General features: G+C 42.1%; 1 protein-coding gene across 1 annotated transcript in view; it reads right to left on the bottom strand.

Annotated features, from left to right (window-relative positions):
• YIPF4 (Yip1 domain family member 4) overlaps positions 1–8837 on the bottom strand; it is a 28993-nt gene extending 20156 nt beyond the window's left edge. Inside the window, exon 1 of the mRNA XM_053588044.1 lies at positions 8496–8837. Within this exon, the coding sequence (XP_053444019.1) occupies positions 8496–8574 (79 nt within the window). The 5' untranslated portion in view covers positions 8575–8837. The remainder of the gene's footprint in view (positions 1–8495) is intronic.
• Between the last annotated feature and the right edge of the window lie 7317 nt (positions 8838–16154).

Here is a 16154-nt window from a genome sequence, read left to right as displayed (position 1 = left end):
GACATTTGGTAGCTAAATCCCAGCCTAGCTACTAATTAATATAGCAAATCATTTATGTCTTCTGGGCCCCAGTGTCCTATTCAAAGTTCTCTCCAGGTAAAACATTATATGATTCTACACAGTTTTTATAAGAGAGCTTACTCCACTAGAGACAAATTTTAGTAGCTTTGAATTCACTGTCCTTCCCTTCCTAAAATTTAAAAATAATCCCTGTACATTCTGTCATGGAATCTTACAGTTAAAATAAGGCACAGAATTTAACTTAACTCCAAAACTTGTACAGTTAGGGACAAATTAAGAGCATAAATATCAGAACAACAACAACAAAAATAACCCAACCCTTGTCTTTATGTTGTAGGTCAAGTGTTTCTTTATGCATGTTCTGTAGAATCTAGTTCCCATGAGACACTCTCCATAAAAGATTTTTGATGCTAAATTTGGAAAACTCTGCATATTACAATTCCCACTTGAGTTTCAGAATATTGGCATATTAAAGGCTCTGAGAATTCTGTACATTAAGGCCATTGGTTTAACTGCCTGACATTTTTTTACCAAATTTATGTTATCATGGGACCATTTCCATTTTGGGAAACAATGCTAAAGATACTTGGTAGACAATAGGAAGCTCGCGCAGATCTAGAAAAAGGTAGAGACTGCTCAATGCAGAGCAAATAGTAAATAACAGGATAGTTTAGCTGTGAAAGTAAGGAAAAGGGGAGTAGCAGATTTAATTTTTTGTCAACTGGGAAGACACTGATGAATAAGAGTAGAAATGGAAGAAATAATACAGCAATAAAATGCTAGAGAAAAATAAAGTCCTCAAAGGAGGTAGAAAGAGATGAGAATAAAAGCATGAGCAGAGACTTATGCTAAAAAAAAAAAAACAAAAAACTTTCTATCAATATTTGGAGGAAAAATGAACATTTCAGTACAGATACAAAGAAATTTAGAGGGCTGGCAGCAGTGGCTCACACCTGTAATAATCCCAACACTTTAGGAGGCCAAGGAGGGAGGACTGCTTGAGGCCAGGAGTTCAAGACTAGTCTGAGTAACATAGCAAGACACCATCACTAAATTTAAAAAAAGTTTTTAGTTAGCTATGCATGGTGGCACATGACTGTAGTCCTAGCTACTCAGGAGGCTAAGGTGGGAGGATTGTTTGAGCCCAAGAGTTTGAGGCTGCGGTCAGCTAAAACGGCACCACTGCATTATAGCCTAGAAAGCAGAGTGAGGAGGAGGAAGAAAAGATATTTAGAAACAAAAAAATTAGGATGGGAAAATGGTTTATTTTTCCTTAGTTTTTCTTTCTTCCTTAGTTTTTCCTGTTCATGTCATTTCCAAATACTTATTGATCATCTTTCTTCCTTAGTGTTTCCTGTTCATGTCATTTCCAAATACTTATTGAATTTCTGTTGAATTAGTGTGGCTTCAGTTCTAGCAGCATAGGAGCATTATCTTTTTTTTTTTTTTTTGAGACAGAGCCTCAAGCTGTCACCCTGGGTAGAGTGCTGTAGCATCACAGCTCACAGCAACCTCCAACTCCTGGGCTCAAGCGATTCTCCTGCCTCTGTCTCCCAAGAAGCTGGGATTACAGGTGCCTGCCACAACACCCGGCTACTTTTTGGTTGCAGCAGTCACTGTTTGGTGGGCCCGGGATTCAAACCTGCCAGCTCAGGTGTATGTGGCTGGTGCCTTAGCAGTTTGAGCCACAGGCACCCAGCCAGGACCATTATCTTACTCAAAAAGTATTAATTAGTCATTCATTCAAAAACATTCACTGAGTTCCTTTCATGATCCAGGCTTCATGATAGACGAAGGGATATATTGCTATACAAGAAATCACGGCTTCTAACCTAAGGAGCTCATGTTCTAAATCAGTATTGTTTTAGAAGTTAAGAAGCTATACACACTGTTTCCACTCCATCCGTTATTGTACTTGCATAGTTCTTATATAAATATTTTCACCCTTTTCAGTCTGAAGAACCACTTATTCTTCAAAATGCATGTTAAAACAAACAAACAAACAAACTGTACCTCATCTGTCTCTGAAGTCTTCCTTGATCACTTTCTGCATAGTTAACCACTTCCTCCTCAGAACCATACTCTTCATTGAACTTATTAGGTGCACTGAAATTACCTCTTTCCTAGTAGAGCATTTCTTGGTGGTAGGGACTTTTTCAGAAGCAGTCCCTTGCATATGAAGGTACTGCCTCCAAACTATACATACAAAGCATTATCCATCCTTCAATGTTCAGGAAAATACCACCTCCATTATATTTTTCCTGATCTTCTAGACAGAAATAACTTCCTTCTCTTCTTTTTTTTTTTTTTTTTTTTTTTTGGTTGCAGTTTGGCCGGGGCTGGGTTTGAACCCGCCACCCTCGGTATATGGGGCCGGCGCCTTACCGACTGAGCCACAGGCGCCGCCCCAACTTCCTTCTCTTCTGATCGTTATAATATACATCTGAACCAGTACTTCTTAAACTTTAATGTGCATATGAATCACTGCAGGATCTTGTTAAAATGCAAATTATGATTAAGGTATACATTACTAATCACCAGGTAGTGCCAATGCTGCTGGTCCGTGAACATGAAGTATGTACACAAATAGTTGTCTGATACAAACTCAATGAAGCAAAACACTGATTTAAAGATTTTTCTTTTTCTTTTTTGAGACAGGATCTAACCAAGCTTTGTTGCTGTGGGCTGGAGTGCAGTGGGTGATCATAACTCACCGTAGCCATGGACTCCTGAGTTCAAGCAATCCTCCTGCATCAGCCTCCCAAGTAGCTGGAACTATGGATGTGTGCCACCATGCCTGGTTAATTTGTTTAACTCATTTTTTAGAAATGGATTCTCACTGTGTTGCCTAGGCTGTGATCCTACACTCAAGTGACCCTACAGTCTTGGCCTCCCAAAGGGCTACAATTACAGGCATAAGCCACTGTTCTTGGCCCAAGATTTTTATTATGTAATTTAAATATATAAAAAAATGGGTATTGGGGCTGGGCACTCGTTAATGCAGTGCTACAATGCTGGCCACATGCACCAAGGCTGGCCGGTTTGAGACCAGCCCGGCCTGGGCCTGCTAAACAACAACTGCAACAAAAATATAGCGGCTGGCTCAGCGCCTGTGGTTCAAGCAGCTAAGGCATCAGCCACATACACCTGAACTGGCGGGTTCAAATCCAGCCTGGGCCCGCCAAACAATGATGGCTGCAACCAAAAAATAGCTGGGCATTGTGGCAGGCACTTGTAATCCCAGCTACTTGGGAGGCGGAGGCAGGAGAATCACTTGAGCCCAGGAGTTGGAGGTTGCTGTGAGCTGTGATGCCAAGGCAGACACCCAGGGTGACAGCTTGAGGCTGTCTCAAAAAAAAAAAAAAAAAGCTGGGCATTGTGGTGGGCAGCTGTAGTCCCAGCTACTTGGGAGGTTGAGGCAAGAGAATGGCTTAAGCCCAAGAGTTTGAGGTTGCTGTGAGCTGTGATGCCACAGCACTCTACCCAGGGCAACATAGTGAGACTGTGTCTCAAAAAAACAAACAAACAAATAAACAAACAAACCCGGGTATTGCTACATTCTTATACACATGCATTTCACTACTGCTTTTGGATTTAGTTTTATACCTCAGACTTGAATATTCAGTCTAGATTTCAGTATTCATTTATTGCCTCATTCACACATATGTGAATGTTCTTTTAACTTGTACTTACAAATTTTAACACGTAGTACTTAAAATAATTTTCAGGGCGGCGCCTGTGGCTCAGTCGGTAAGGCACCAGCCCCATATACCGGGGGTGGCGGGTTCAAACCCAGCCCCGGCCGACCTGCAACAAAAAAATAGCCGGGTGTTGTGCCGGGCGCCTGTAGTCCCAGCTACTCGGGAGGCTGAGGCAGGAGAATCGCTTAAGCCCAGGAGTTGGAGGTTGCTGTGAGCTGTGTGATGCCATGGCACTCTACCGAGGGCCATAAAGTGAGACTCTGTCTCTACAAAAAAAAAAAATAAATAAATAAAATAATTTTCAATTTTTTTTTTTTTTTGAGACAGTCTTACTATGTCGCCCTCAATAGAGTGCCATGGCATCACAGCTCATAGCAACCTCAAACTCTTGGGCTTAAGCAATTCTCTTGCCTCAGCCTCCCAAGTAGCTGGGAATACAGGCGCCCACCATAACACCTGGGTATTTTTTTTGTTGCAGTTGTCATTGTTGTTTAGCTGGCGTGGACCGGGTTTGAACCCGCCATCCCAGCCTTGGTGTATGTGGCTAGTGTCATAACCACTGTGCTATAGGTGCCAAGCACACAGTATTCTTATAAGTGTGTTTTTCATTTTATAGGGGACAAAATGGAAACTTACAGATGCTACATAGTTTGCCCAATATCACATAGCTGCTATGAGAGTTAGGTCTTTAATTGAAATCTCTTGCTCTAAATCTAGTTTTTGGTTATACCATCTAAAATGTGCTAAGTTTTGAAGTCTTATCTATCAAAGACATATAACTCAAAGAAAGCAAACATTATTAATTCAACAAACAATTATTTTGTGAGATTTATATTATGGATTCTGTGGTAGGTGTGGAGACATAGAAAATATTAGGGATATTTCTGTTTCTGAAGGACATTTAGGCAACATTTCACCAAGGAAGGAGTATTTGAGTTTAGTCATAAGTGTGAGGAAAGGAGGAAAAAGGCATTCTAAGTATAGAAACCAGGATACACATACCAAGACACTATTTTTTTTTTTGAGACAGTCTCACTATGTCACCCTTGGTAGAGTGCTGTGGCTTCACAGCTCACAGCAACTTCAAACTCTAGGGCTTAAGCTATTCTCTTGCCTCAGCCTCCAGAGCAGCTGGGACTACAGGTGCCCGCCACGACGCCTGGCTATTTTGTTGTTGTTGTTGTTGCAATTGTCATTGTTGTTTAGCTGGCCCAGGCCAGGCTTGAACCCACCAGCCTCAGCGCCTACTCAATGAGCTATGGGCGCCAAGCCTACACCAAGGCACATTTTAAGACAAGGGTATGTGTGGACAAATTTAAATGGATAGGTATTGTTCAGAACAAGAGACTTGAACAAAATCTAGAAAGAAGGGTATACAATGAAAACAACTATAAGCTAAAAACATTCATGGTTAAAGAAACAGCATAAAATGGTGAGAGGCAAGAATTTACATGGCATATAGAAACCAGAGAAAGACCTGGAGCTGCAGAGTAAAATGTTCACAATAATAAATAATAAGTGTAGAGCCAGCTGACACCGAAAACTGACCGACAGCATCATTATTTACATATATTAAGCACTTAACTCTGCCAGATACTGTATTGCTTTTCTTCTACAAAATATTTGAGCACTTGGGTATTAATATTCCAAATTTGCATATGAGGAAACCAAAGTTAAGAGACGGTAAGTAATTTGACCAAGATCACATAGACAGTAACTGGTAAAGCCCGGATGCAAACTCAGGACTCATCTATACTTCAAATATACAATTCAATTTATAAAAATATAAGAAAGAGCCACGCCGGGTGTGGTAGCTCATGCCTGTAATCCCAGCACTGTGGGGGGCTGAGGCAGGAGGATTGCTTTGAGCTCAGGAGTTCAAGGCTTGTCTGAGCGAGAGTGAGACCCTGACTCATGAAAAAAATTGAAAAACCCAGCCGGGTGCCACGGTGAGCACCTGTAATCCCAGGGGCTTCAGAAGCTGAGGCAGCAGAATGCCCACAGCACGAGTCTGAGGATGCAGTAAGGTATGACACCACTGCAGTCTGCACAGGGCATAGGATAGAACTGTCTTGACATTAAAAATACAGGGCGGCGCCTGTGGCTCAAAGTGGTAGTGTGCCGGCCCCATATGCCGGAGGTGGTGGGTTCAAACCCAGCCCCAGCCAAAAACTGAAAAAAAAAAAAAAATATATATATATATGTGTGTGTATATATATATATGAAAGAGGAATCACAGTTCAGTGGAAAGAAATGTGAGAAGTCAGCAGACTAATTCTTTTGTTTTGTTTTTTGAGACCAGGTCTCTCTCTGTTACCCAGGCTGGCCTTAAATGCCTGGACTCAAACTATCCTCCCACCTCAGCCTGCCTGGCTCTATAGGTCCACGCCACCATGCCTGGCTGTTGACCAGCTCTTAATTCCAGATCCATTGTGTGGAAGTCATTAAAGCTCTCTAAGCCTTGGTTTCTTTACAAAAGGTAGGAATTATTGTTCATCGTCTTATAAAGATCAAAGTAGTATGCTTAAAGTACTCTGTAAATTTAAACTGTACAAGGTTATATATCCTTGGATACATACAGGATCTGTATGTCTTTTGAGGAAATACGGAGACATTGGAATAAACTTTATGGATTTTACTTATTCCAGGTTTCTTAGTTATATTATTCTGTCAGATTTTTTAGGCATACTTAAGAAAGGTAATTACTGGGGGAAAGGAGAATATGAAAAAATATGTATACATAGACACGTGAGTTTCAACAAAACATCAGGTTCAGATACTCAATGGAGACAATTTTTTTTTAAGTTTGAGAAACTAATGTTGATATTCCTTATTGTTTTGAAAATAGTACCAGTAATAATTTAAAATACAAAATAGGCCTGGTGCAGTGGCTCACGCCTATAATCCTACCATTCTGGCAGGCCTAGTCATGCCTAAACACTATGCCATTAAATATAAATGAAAAAAACAAATATTTTGGGTTGCTATATTTCACTTTAAAAGAAATTTATCAGCTATGTTCTCTTTGATAAAAATTTATTTGATATTTTATTTATTTATTTTTGAGACAAAGTCTCACTTTGTTGCCTTTGGTAGAGTGCTATGGCATCACAGCTCACAGCAACCTCAAACTCTTGGTTTCAAGCAATCCTCCTGCCTCAGCCTCTCCAAAAGCTGAGTTTACAGGTACAGGTGCCCCCACAACACCCTAGCTAATTTTTCTTTTCTTTTTTTTTTTTTTTTTGTAGAGACAGAGTCACACTTTATGGCCCTGGGTAGAGTGCCGTGGCCTCACACAGCTCACAGCAACCTCCAACTCCTGGGCTTAAGCGATCCTCCCGCCTCAGCCTCCCTAGTAGCTGGGACCACTGGCGCCCGCCACAACGCCTGGCTGTTTTTTTTTTTTTTTGGTTGCAGTTTGGCCGGGGCCAGGTTTGAACCTGCCACCCTCGGTATATGGGGCCGGCGCCCTACAGACTGAGCCACAGGCGCCGCCCCTAGTTTTTCTATTTTTAGCAGAGACGGGGCCCTCCTCTTGCTCAGGCTGGTCTCCAATTCCTGATGAGCTCAAGCAAACCACATGGCTAGGCCTGCCAGAATGTTAGGATTATAGGCGTGAGCCACTGTGCGGGTCCTATTTTGTATTTTAAATTATTAGTAGTACTATTTTTTTTTTTTTTTTTGCGGTTTTTGGCAGGGCCTGGGCTTGAACCCACCACCTCCGGCATATGGGGCCGGCGCCCTACTCCTTGAGCCACAGGCGCCGCCCAGTAGTACTATTTTTAAAACAATGCCATTCAAATAGCAAAACAAGGGAAACAAAACAAAAAGGGAAAACAATCTATATTAACTGATGTACTATGAAATCAGATTTCTGATGAAAATCTATGTTCTTCTCTAGACAGAAATGTCTATAGTTAAACATAATTTATTTTTTCATACCGTGCAGTAACTCTGGTCACTGGAAAGTAAAGTAACTGGTGTACAGAGTACATAAAAGTAAAATTTGAAAATGACTAGCAGAGGAACACTCGGGTTAGAAGGAGTTGGGTGAAGAGTAGAGAGGAGGAAAACATTTTCATGTACCGTAAAAAAAAAGAAAAACCACACACAACAAAAAAGGAAAACAACTCTCCAGTATAACTGCTTCCTCAAAACAGGACAAAGGAATCTGTCCAGGCTACTGGGGACATTTAGTTGGATTATGAAAAGTTTCCAGTGTACCTGGGTCCACTCCTCTGAACAATGAGGTCAAACATGGGAGGAAAATTGGGACCCAGGCAAGCTATCAAATTCAATAAAAACCACTTAGTTTGTATTAGCAGTGTCCAATATAATCCCAGCAAAAAAAAAAAAAAAAAAAGTATTTCTTGATAAACAACAGAGGAACACAGCTTGTTCTCATTCTTTGATACCTTCCCTGGCCAATCTGCCCTTTTCTGAGTAACAGCAAGTAATTCCAGAAATACAATCTTAGGGTTCTGTAGGTCCACTCGAAGTGAACAAGCCAACCAGAGAAACCCGCCACCAGACGGTGCAGGGGAAAGCTAGGAGCCGACCAAGTTGCTGGAAGCTTACAGACAGCTCCCTCCGGCCCTCCCGCAGCCGCTCGGGGCCCCGCCGAAGGCCCGGCGGGCGTAGAGGGCTGGAGTCACCAAGTCAGCTTCCTGCCCGTCCCCACCCGGCCACAAGCCCCTCAGCACCCAAAAGGCTCCACCGAATCGAACCCTGGCGACCTCCGGGGTGACGGGCCTTCCTGGGGCTCAGCCTCACCTTCGGCGTCTGCGGAGGAGACAAAGGTGAAGTCCCCGTTAGCGGGGGCATACGCCGGGGGCGGGCCTGGCGGCTGCATCTCGCGGCCCCACCGAGCCGGCAGCGGCAGAGGAGGCTGCGGCTGGGCCCAGGCCCCGCGGAGGCCGCCGCGCCGACCCGCACGCTCGCCCTAGGATGCGGCCTGCGAGCCGGGAGGTGCAGGCTGCGGACGAGGCCGAAGACGAGCGCGGCCGGCTGCAAGGGCGCCTCCAAAACTGACCCACCGAAGCCCTGTCGGTGGCGACCACCCAGGCACCGGGAGGCCGGCGCCCTGACAGGACCATAACAGTGACAGCGGCGCTCGGATTGGCTATTTGTATTGTGCTCTCCCATTGGCTCCCGGAGAAAGGTTCTGATTGGGTTTCCTGTTGTTGATTCCGGAGGTTTCCCCGGGACCGGAAGTTCTCTCGTAATACCCTTCTGCATCCTTCTCCTCTCGTGTTTGGTTCGAGTCCCGTCTTTATTAACTGTGCGAGTTAAAGACTTTTAGAACTAGGTGGGTTTCTAGAAGTCAGCCCCACCCGGGATCTCAAGATTGTTTTGCCCTTGGTTATTAAATACATAGGACTTGACTAAATTGTGTATCATCTCCAAGGAAGGCTCTGTTTCCTCATTTGTAGATTAAGGGAGCTGGACTAGGGAGTAAAATGTAAGCAGATAAATTATAAATTGGTACCCAAGGGCGGCGCCTGTGGCTCAGTCGGTAAGGCGCCGGCCCCATATACCGAGGGTGGCGGGTTCACACCCGGCCCCAGCTGAACTGCAACCAAAAAATAGCCGGGCGTTGTGGCGGGCGCCTGTAGTCCCAGCTACTCGGGAGGCTGAGGCAAGAGAATCGCCTAAGCCCAGGAGTTGGAGGTTGCTGTGAGCTGTGTGATGCCACGGCACTCTACTGAGGGCCATAAAGTGAGACTCTGTCTCTACAAAAAAAAAAACAACAACAAATTGGTACCCAGACACTAGGGTTGTAGTCTACCCATATGCTTACATAAGGAAGGAAACCGAGGCCACAGAAGATATGGAAATAACAATTATGACGGTGCCTAAAAAACCTGACTTATGGGCGGCGCCTGTGGTTTAGTCGGTAAGGCGCCGGCCCCATATACCGAGGTGGCGGGTTCAGACCCGGCCCCGCCCAAACTGCAACCAAAAAATAGCCGGGCGTTGTGGCGGGCGCCTGTAGTCCCAGCTACTCGGGAGGCTGAGGCGAGAGAATCGCTTAAGCCCAGGAGTTGGAGGTTGCTGTGAGCTGTGTGAGGCCACGGCACTCTACTGAGGGCCATAAAAGTGAGACCCTGTCTCTACAAAAAAAAAAAAGAAAGAAACCTGACTTACACCAAAGTGCTCTTTTCATTAGAAGATCCTATTTGTTGATAAACTTTCCAGAGTTTATGAACTCATCCAAGTGTTTAAGTGTTTAATAAATATACTTAAATTTAATATCCAAGCTACATAAATATGGCTTCCAATTTGAAGAGATAGGAGTTAGGATATATTAGGGGATATATTTTAAGAAATACATGATGAATCAGCAATTAAGAAGGGGAAGGCATGGCCATTAATGTGTTAAATGGAATTTCAAAAAATTTTTCTCACAGGAGATAAGAATGAAGTTGACACTTAATGGATGAGTAAAAATTTAAAGGCAAGGGGGCTAATAACGTTCCAGACATCATTTAATGGACTTGGGCAATCGCAAGTCATTCTGTTTACTTGGAGCTTAAATTTCAGCGGAAAGGCTACAGACGAGATTGCACAAGTAAAGAACAGATCGTGAAATAATGTTATTCCATTCGATCTAGATTATTTTTCTGGAAATGATGGAGGAACCATTAATGGAATTGGAGCAAGGGAGTGACAAAATCAGACTTGTATTTTGACATGGTAAACAGAGAGATGTTATGAAAACTTTTCCAGATACCTAAGTCAGTTTTGGACGAGGGTTGCAGCACTGCGGATGGGAAAGAGAAAACAATATGAGAAGTATTAAGTTTAAAAATCCACCCGAAGGGGCGGCGCCTGTGGCTCAAGAAGTAGAGCGCTGGTCCCATATGCCGGAGGCGGCGGGTTCAAACTCAGCTCCGGCCACAAAAAAAAAAAAAAAAAAAAAAATCCACCCGAGGGCGGTACAGTGAGACTCTGTCTCTACAAAAAAAAAAAAGAAAGAAAGAAAGAAATCCACAGGAGGGCAGCACCTGTTGGTCAAAGGAGTAGGGCGCTGGCCCCATATGCCAGAGGTGGCGGGTTCAAACCCAGCCCTGGCCAAAAACAGAAAAAACAAAAACAAAAATAATAATAAAATAAAAATCAACAGGAGTGTCTGGGCGTGGTCGCTCACGCCTATAATCCCAGCACTCTGGGAGGCTAAGGCGGGGTGGATCCCCTGCGTGCTCAAGTTCGAGACCATCCTGAGCTAGAGTGAGATACCCCACACACACCCCCACCCCATTTCGGAAAAAATAGCTGAGCATTGTGGCCAGCGCCTGTAGTCCCAGCTACTGGGGAGACTGAGGCAAGAGAATCGCTTGAGCCTAAGAGTTTGAGGTTGCTGTGAGCTATGACACCACAGCAATCTACTGAGGGAAACCAAGTGAGACTCTGTCTCAAAACAAAACAAAACAAAAAATCCACAGGACTTAGAGATCAATTGAAAGAGGTTGAGACTAAAGAATAGGAAGGAGCCTAGGGTGACTTCATATTTCTTACTTAGGTAGTTGAAAGTGAGGAAATAGATGAAGAGGAGCTGGTCTGGTGAGAAAGGAAAGTCTTCAACATCATAAATTTAAGAACATGTAGTTGGAGCTATCCAGTTATTCTTTGGCTGGTAAGAATCCAATATTCAGGGTAGAGTTCTGAACTGGAAGTATAGCATGGTAGTCATCAGTGCATGATTGGTAATTAGATCTATGAATATGGGTGAGATTGTCCAAGAATAGCATACTAAGTGAGAGAAGAGTGCCAGGAGTAATCTAGATAAAATTGGCAGCAAAAGAGGTGAGATAAGTTACAATTTTAAATGGGATGATTAGGAAAGTAGACCATCTCTTCCATCTGCCCATCTTTTTATTTTAACTTTTCTGTATCTCTACAGTTTAGATTTTTTTTTGGTCAGCAGCATTTTATTATTTTTTCTAGCACTCTTAGCCTTTAAATTGAACATTGAATCTATTTACACTTTTTGTAGTCATTGCAACACTGGATTATTTTTATCTTATGTTAATGCTTTCTATTTATTTTGCCTTTTAAATTGAATTCTGTTTTGCCATCTTCTTTCTTTAAATTGATTATTTAATCTCATTAAAAATTTTTTCCTTGGGCGGCGCCTGTGGCTCAGTCGGTAAGGCGCCGGCCCCATATACCGAGGGTGGCGGGTTCAAACCCGGCCCCGGCCAAACTGCAACCAAAAAATAGCTGGGCGTTGTGGCGGGCGCCTGTAGTCCCAGCTACTCGGGAGGCTGAGGCAAGAGAATCGCTTAAGCCCAGGAGCTGGAGGTTGCTGTGAGCTGTGTGAGGCCACGGCACTCTACCGAGGGCCATAAAGTGAGACTCTGTCTCTACAAAAAAAAAAAAAAAAAATTTTTTTTCCTTTTACTAGTTTTGAAGTTATGCTCTCTATTTTTACCTTTTGTCAGTTATAATGAACTTTTCTTTCTTTTTTTTTGCAGTTTTTGGCCGGGGCTGGGTTTGAACCCGCCACCTCTGGCATATGGGGCCGACGCCCTACTCCTTTGAGCCACAGACGCTGCCCAGTTATAATGAACTTTTTACATGTGTATTTAACTTATCATAGTCTAAAGTTAAGCTGTATTGGCTCAGGGTATAGCACAGTGGTTACGTCATGGGCCACATGCACTGAGGCTGGCAAGTTTGAACCTGGCCAGGGCCAACTAAACAACAGTGACAACTGCAACAAAAAATAGCCAACCGTTGTGGCAGGGGCCTGTAGTCCCAGCTACTTGGGAGGGTGAGGCAAGAGAATCACTTAAGCCCAAGAGTTTGAGGTTGCTGTGAGCTATGATGTCACAGCACTCTACTGAGGGCAACATAGTGACACACTGTCTCAAAAAAAAAACATAAAAATAAAAAATAAAACAAAAACAAAAACAAAAAAAACATAAAAATAACTGGATCTCTACATGTCTATTTGTCAAACCATGTTCCTTTTCCAATATCCAACTACAGTTGGTTCTGGTTACTTCCATGTGGTCCAGCCGTTATCCCAGCCCCAGGCCAGTCAGGCTGGGAGGCAGTGGACTATTTCTGAAGTCATCCGTGTATCACAACAGCAAGCAGTAGACGTGCTCACAAGCCTGACAAGCATATGCCACTAAACCTCAAATAGATATATTCTCAACTCTAATTTCTCATATTCAGATCCCCCAAATTTCCATTGTCCCTCCAATGCCACAACTCATACAAGAATGTGCTCACCAAGGGGAAGTCAGACTGGGAAGAGACAGTGGTCAAAAATCTTACTTTTTCAAAATTTAAAAAGCATGTTACCATATTTACATAGTACCAGGTACCCTCCTGGGCCTTGAAAAGGGTTGGTGTAGGATGGGTGCTGTGGCTCATGCCTGTAATCCCAGCACTCTGGAAGGCAGAGGGGGTGGATTGCCTGAACTCACAGGTTCGAGACCAGCCTCAGCAAGAGTGAGACCCAGTCTCTAAAAATAGATGGCCTTTGTAGCGGGCACCTGTAGTCCCAGCTACTTGAGAGGCTGAGGAAAGAGAATTGCTTGAGCCCAAGAGTTTGAGGTTGCTGTGAGCTGTAACGCTACAGCACTCTACTGAAGGTGACAAAGTGAGACTTTGTCTCAAAGGCTGTAAATGAGAGGCCAGGGCTCATTAGCATCAAGGTTAAAAATGGGATAAACCTATTAAATCTCTCTCTTTTTCTCAGAATAAGTAAATGAATTGCTCAGTAATTTGTGGAGTAACCTATATTAACATTAATGTTAATTGCTCAGTAATTTGTGGAACAATCTGTGAACACTTTGGAACAAAAAGTTAGATAAGTGACAAACATGTAGAAATGTTGGTTTATGGTAGACATCATGCCTACCACCCAAAGTGCTCAATTAGCAGAGGTGTAACAATGCAAGTCCTATTGCAGGAGCCTACCTCTTTTATCTAAGGTTTGTTTTCTAATAGTTAATACATGTGACAGGCTAATTATATATGTAATCAATATTGATTGGTTAACTAAATAATGGTTCTCCCAGCAATGGAATACATGTGACTCATTATTATGTGGTGAAAAAAATTCCTTGACATAGAAAAATAATCATGATTCACTAAACCAAAGAAAAGAATTTTCAAAACTCTATACAAATAGGATACAATTTCTGTAAAAATTTGCTTATAGATTCCTAAAAAACAATTTGGAAGGTTTTTTTTTTTTTTTTTTAAGTCCAGCCTTGAAAGAGGTCATTATTTATACAGGGAAATTAGCATGCAAATGATCACAGTGTAAGTACAATGTGGAAGGTTTTTTTTTTTTTTTTAATCAAAATGTTACCAAAAGCTTACTTCTAAGAAAGGCCATTATGAGTATTTTGAAATTTAATTAAAAATGTTTGTATACCATGGAATATTATGCAGCCTTAAAGAAAGATGGTGACTTTACCTCTTTCTGTTTACATGGATGGAGCTGGAACACATTATTCTTAGCAAAGTATCTCAGGAATGGAAGAAAAAGTATCCAATGTACTCAGCTCTACTATGAAGCTAAATTATAGCTTTCACATGAAGGCTATAACCCAATTATGGGGAAAGGGCCAAGGAAGGGGAAGGGAGGGGGGAGGTTATGGTGGAGGGAGGGTAATCGGTGCGGCCACACCTACGGTGCATCTTAGAACGGGTACAGGCAAAACTTACTAAATGCAGAATACAAATGTCTACATACAATAACTAAGAAAATGCCATGAAGGCTACATTGAACAGTTTGATGAGAATATTTCAGATTGCATATGAAACCAGCACATTGTACCCCTTGATTGCACTAATGTACACAGCTATGATTTAACAATAAAAATAAATAATTAAAAAAATAAAAATGTTTATTTAAAAAAAACATAAAAATAAAAATAAATAAAGTTAATCAGTATCTTTATCCTGTCCCAGATCATATAAGAGTCCTAGAATACTAACTTTAGCAAACCCTAAAATGTCTGAGAAACTGTTATTTTTTAGATATTTTAGTTCTGGCTTGTGCTTTTTTTATAACTCCACCAAAAATTGCATTATATAGTCAGTATTTAGATTTTCCAAAAAAATTTAGACATTCTTTGCTTATCATTTGTTCTCTGAGTATCTACTTCTTTCTGCCTCAAGTACCTCCTTTAGGGTTTCCTTTAGTGAGGGGTCTACTGGTGGAAAATCTGTTAGTTTTATCTACAAATACATTTTATGACTTTTTTTTTGAGACAGTCTCTGTCGTCCTGGGCAGAGGGACATGGTGTCATCACAGCTCACAGCAACGTCAGTCTCTTGGGCTCAAACAATCCTCTTGCCTCGGCTTCCCAAGTAGCTGGGATAACAGGCACCTGCTACAATGCCTGGCTAAGTTTTCTATAATACAAGGTCTCTCTCTTGCTCAGGCTGGTCTCCCAACTCCTGACCTTTATAGATCCTCTCCTCTCAGCCTCCCAGCATGAACCCCCACCCCCACCTTTTCTTTTCTTTTCTTTTTTTATGGCTCTGTATGAGTTAATAGGTCACTTCACATAGCTCTGGTTATCAACTGAATTTAACACCTTAGCAATCAAATCCCAAGAGGATCAATGTAAAAAAGCTTTTTATCAGTGGTGCCTGGGGCTCAGTGAATAGGGTGCTGGCTCCATATACTGAGTGTGGCGGGTTCGGACCCAGCCCCCGCCAAACTGCAACAAAAAGTAGCTGGGCGTTGTGGCAGGCTCCTGTAGTCCTACTCTGGAGGCTGAGGCAAGAGAATTGCCTAAGCCCAGGAATTGGAGGTTGCTGTGTTGCTGTAAGCTGTGATGTCACAGCACTCTATTGAGGCCCATAAAGTGAGACTCTGTCTCGAAAAAAAAAAAAAAAGGGTTTTTATGTAATTACATAGGTGCTGCTGCACTCTCGTAACCATTCTGGCAAGGAGAATATAATCCTAATACATTTTAGATATCCATTTCTTGAGTCCAGACTTTGGGGAGTTGAGTCCAGGTTATCTTCAGACAATAACTCAATGATTCTTATTTCTGGAGTCTTATTTCAGGAATTCATGTCCTGTTTTAGTTCTTCAAATAATGGTTTTGTTGTCATTCAAGGAGTGGTACAAATACTATGTTTAATCTGCTTATCTCACCCTCAATATTTACCAATTGTAAATATTGTTTAAGAGGGCTAGTTTATTTACCATATTCATTGAAACTTTCTTAAATCTAAGTGGAAAACAAACCATGGCTTGGTTTGTTTTATGTTTATAACTTTTCTTATCTTAGAATTAATGCACATTTATTAGAGACAATTTTTAAAACCCTAATATAGTACCTATAAAGGTAGCCACTGTTAACATTAGTATTAATCCTTACAATCATTTTTCTTTCTTTCTCAACTTTTTTTTTTTTTTGAGACAGAGTCTCACTTTATCACACTTGG

This window comes from Nycticebus coucang, chromosome 4, assembly GCF_027406575.1.
Source record: "Nycticebus coucang isolate mNycCou1 chromosome 4, mNycCou1.pri, whole genome shotgun sequence".
NCBI lineage: Eukaryota > Metazoa > Chordata > Mammalia > Primates > Lorisidae > Nycticebus > Nycticebus coucang.
Note: the sequence above shows the minus strand (reverse complement) of the source record. Positions and strands in the feature narration are given on the sequence as shown.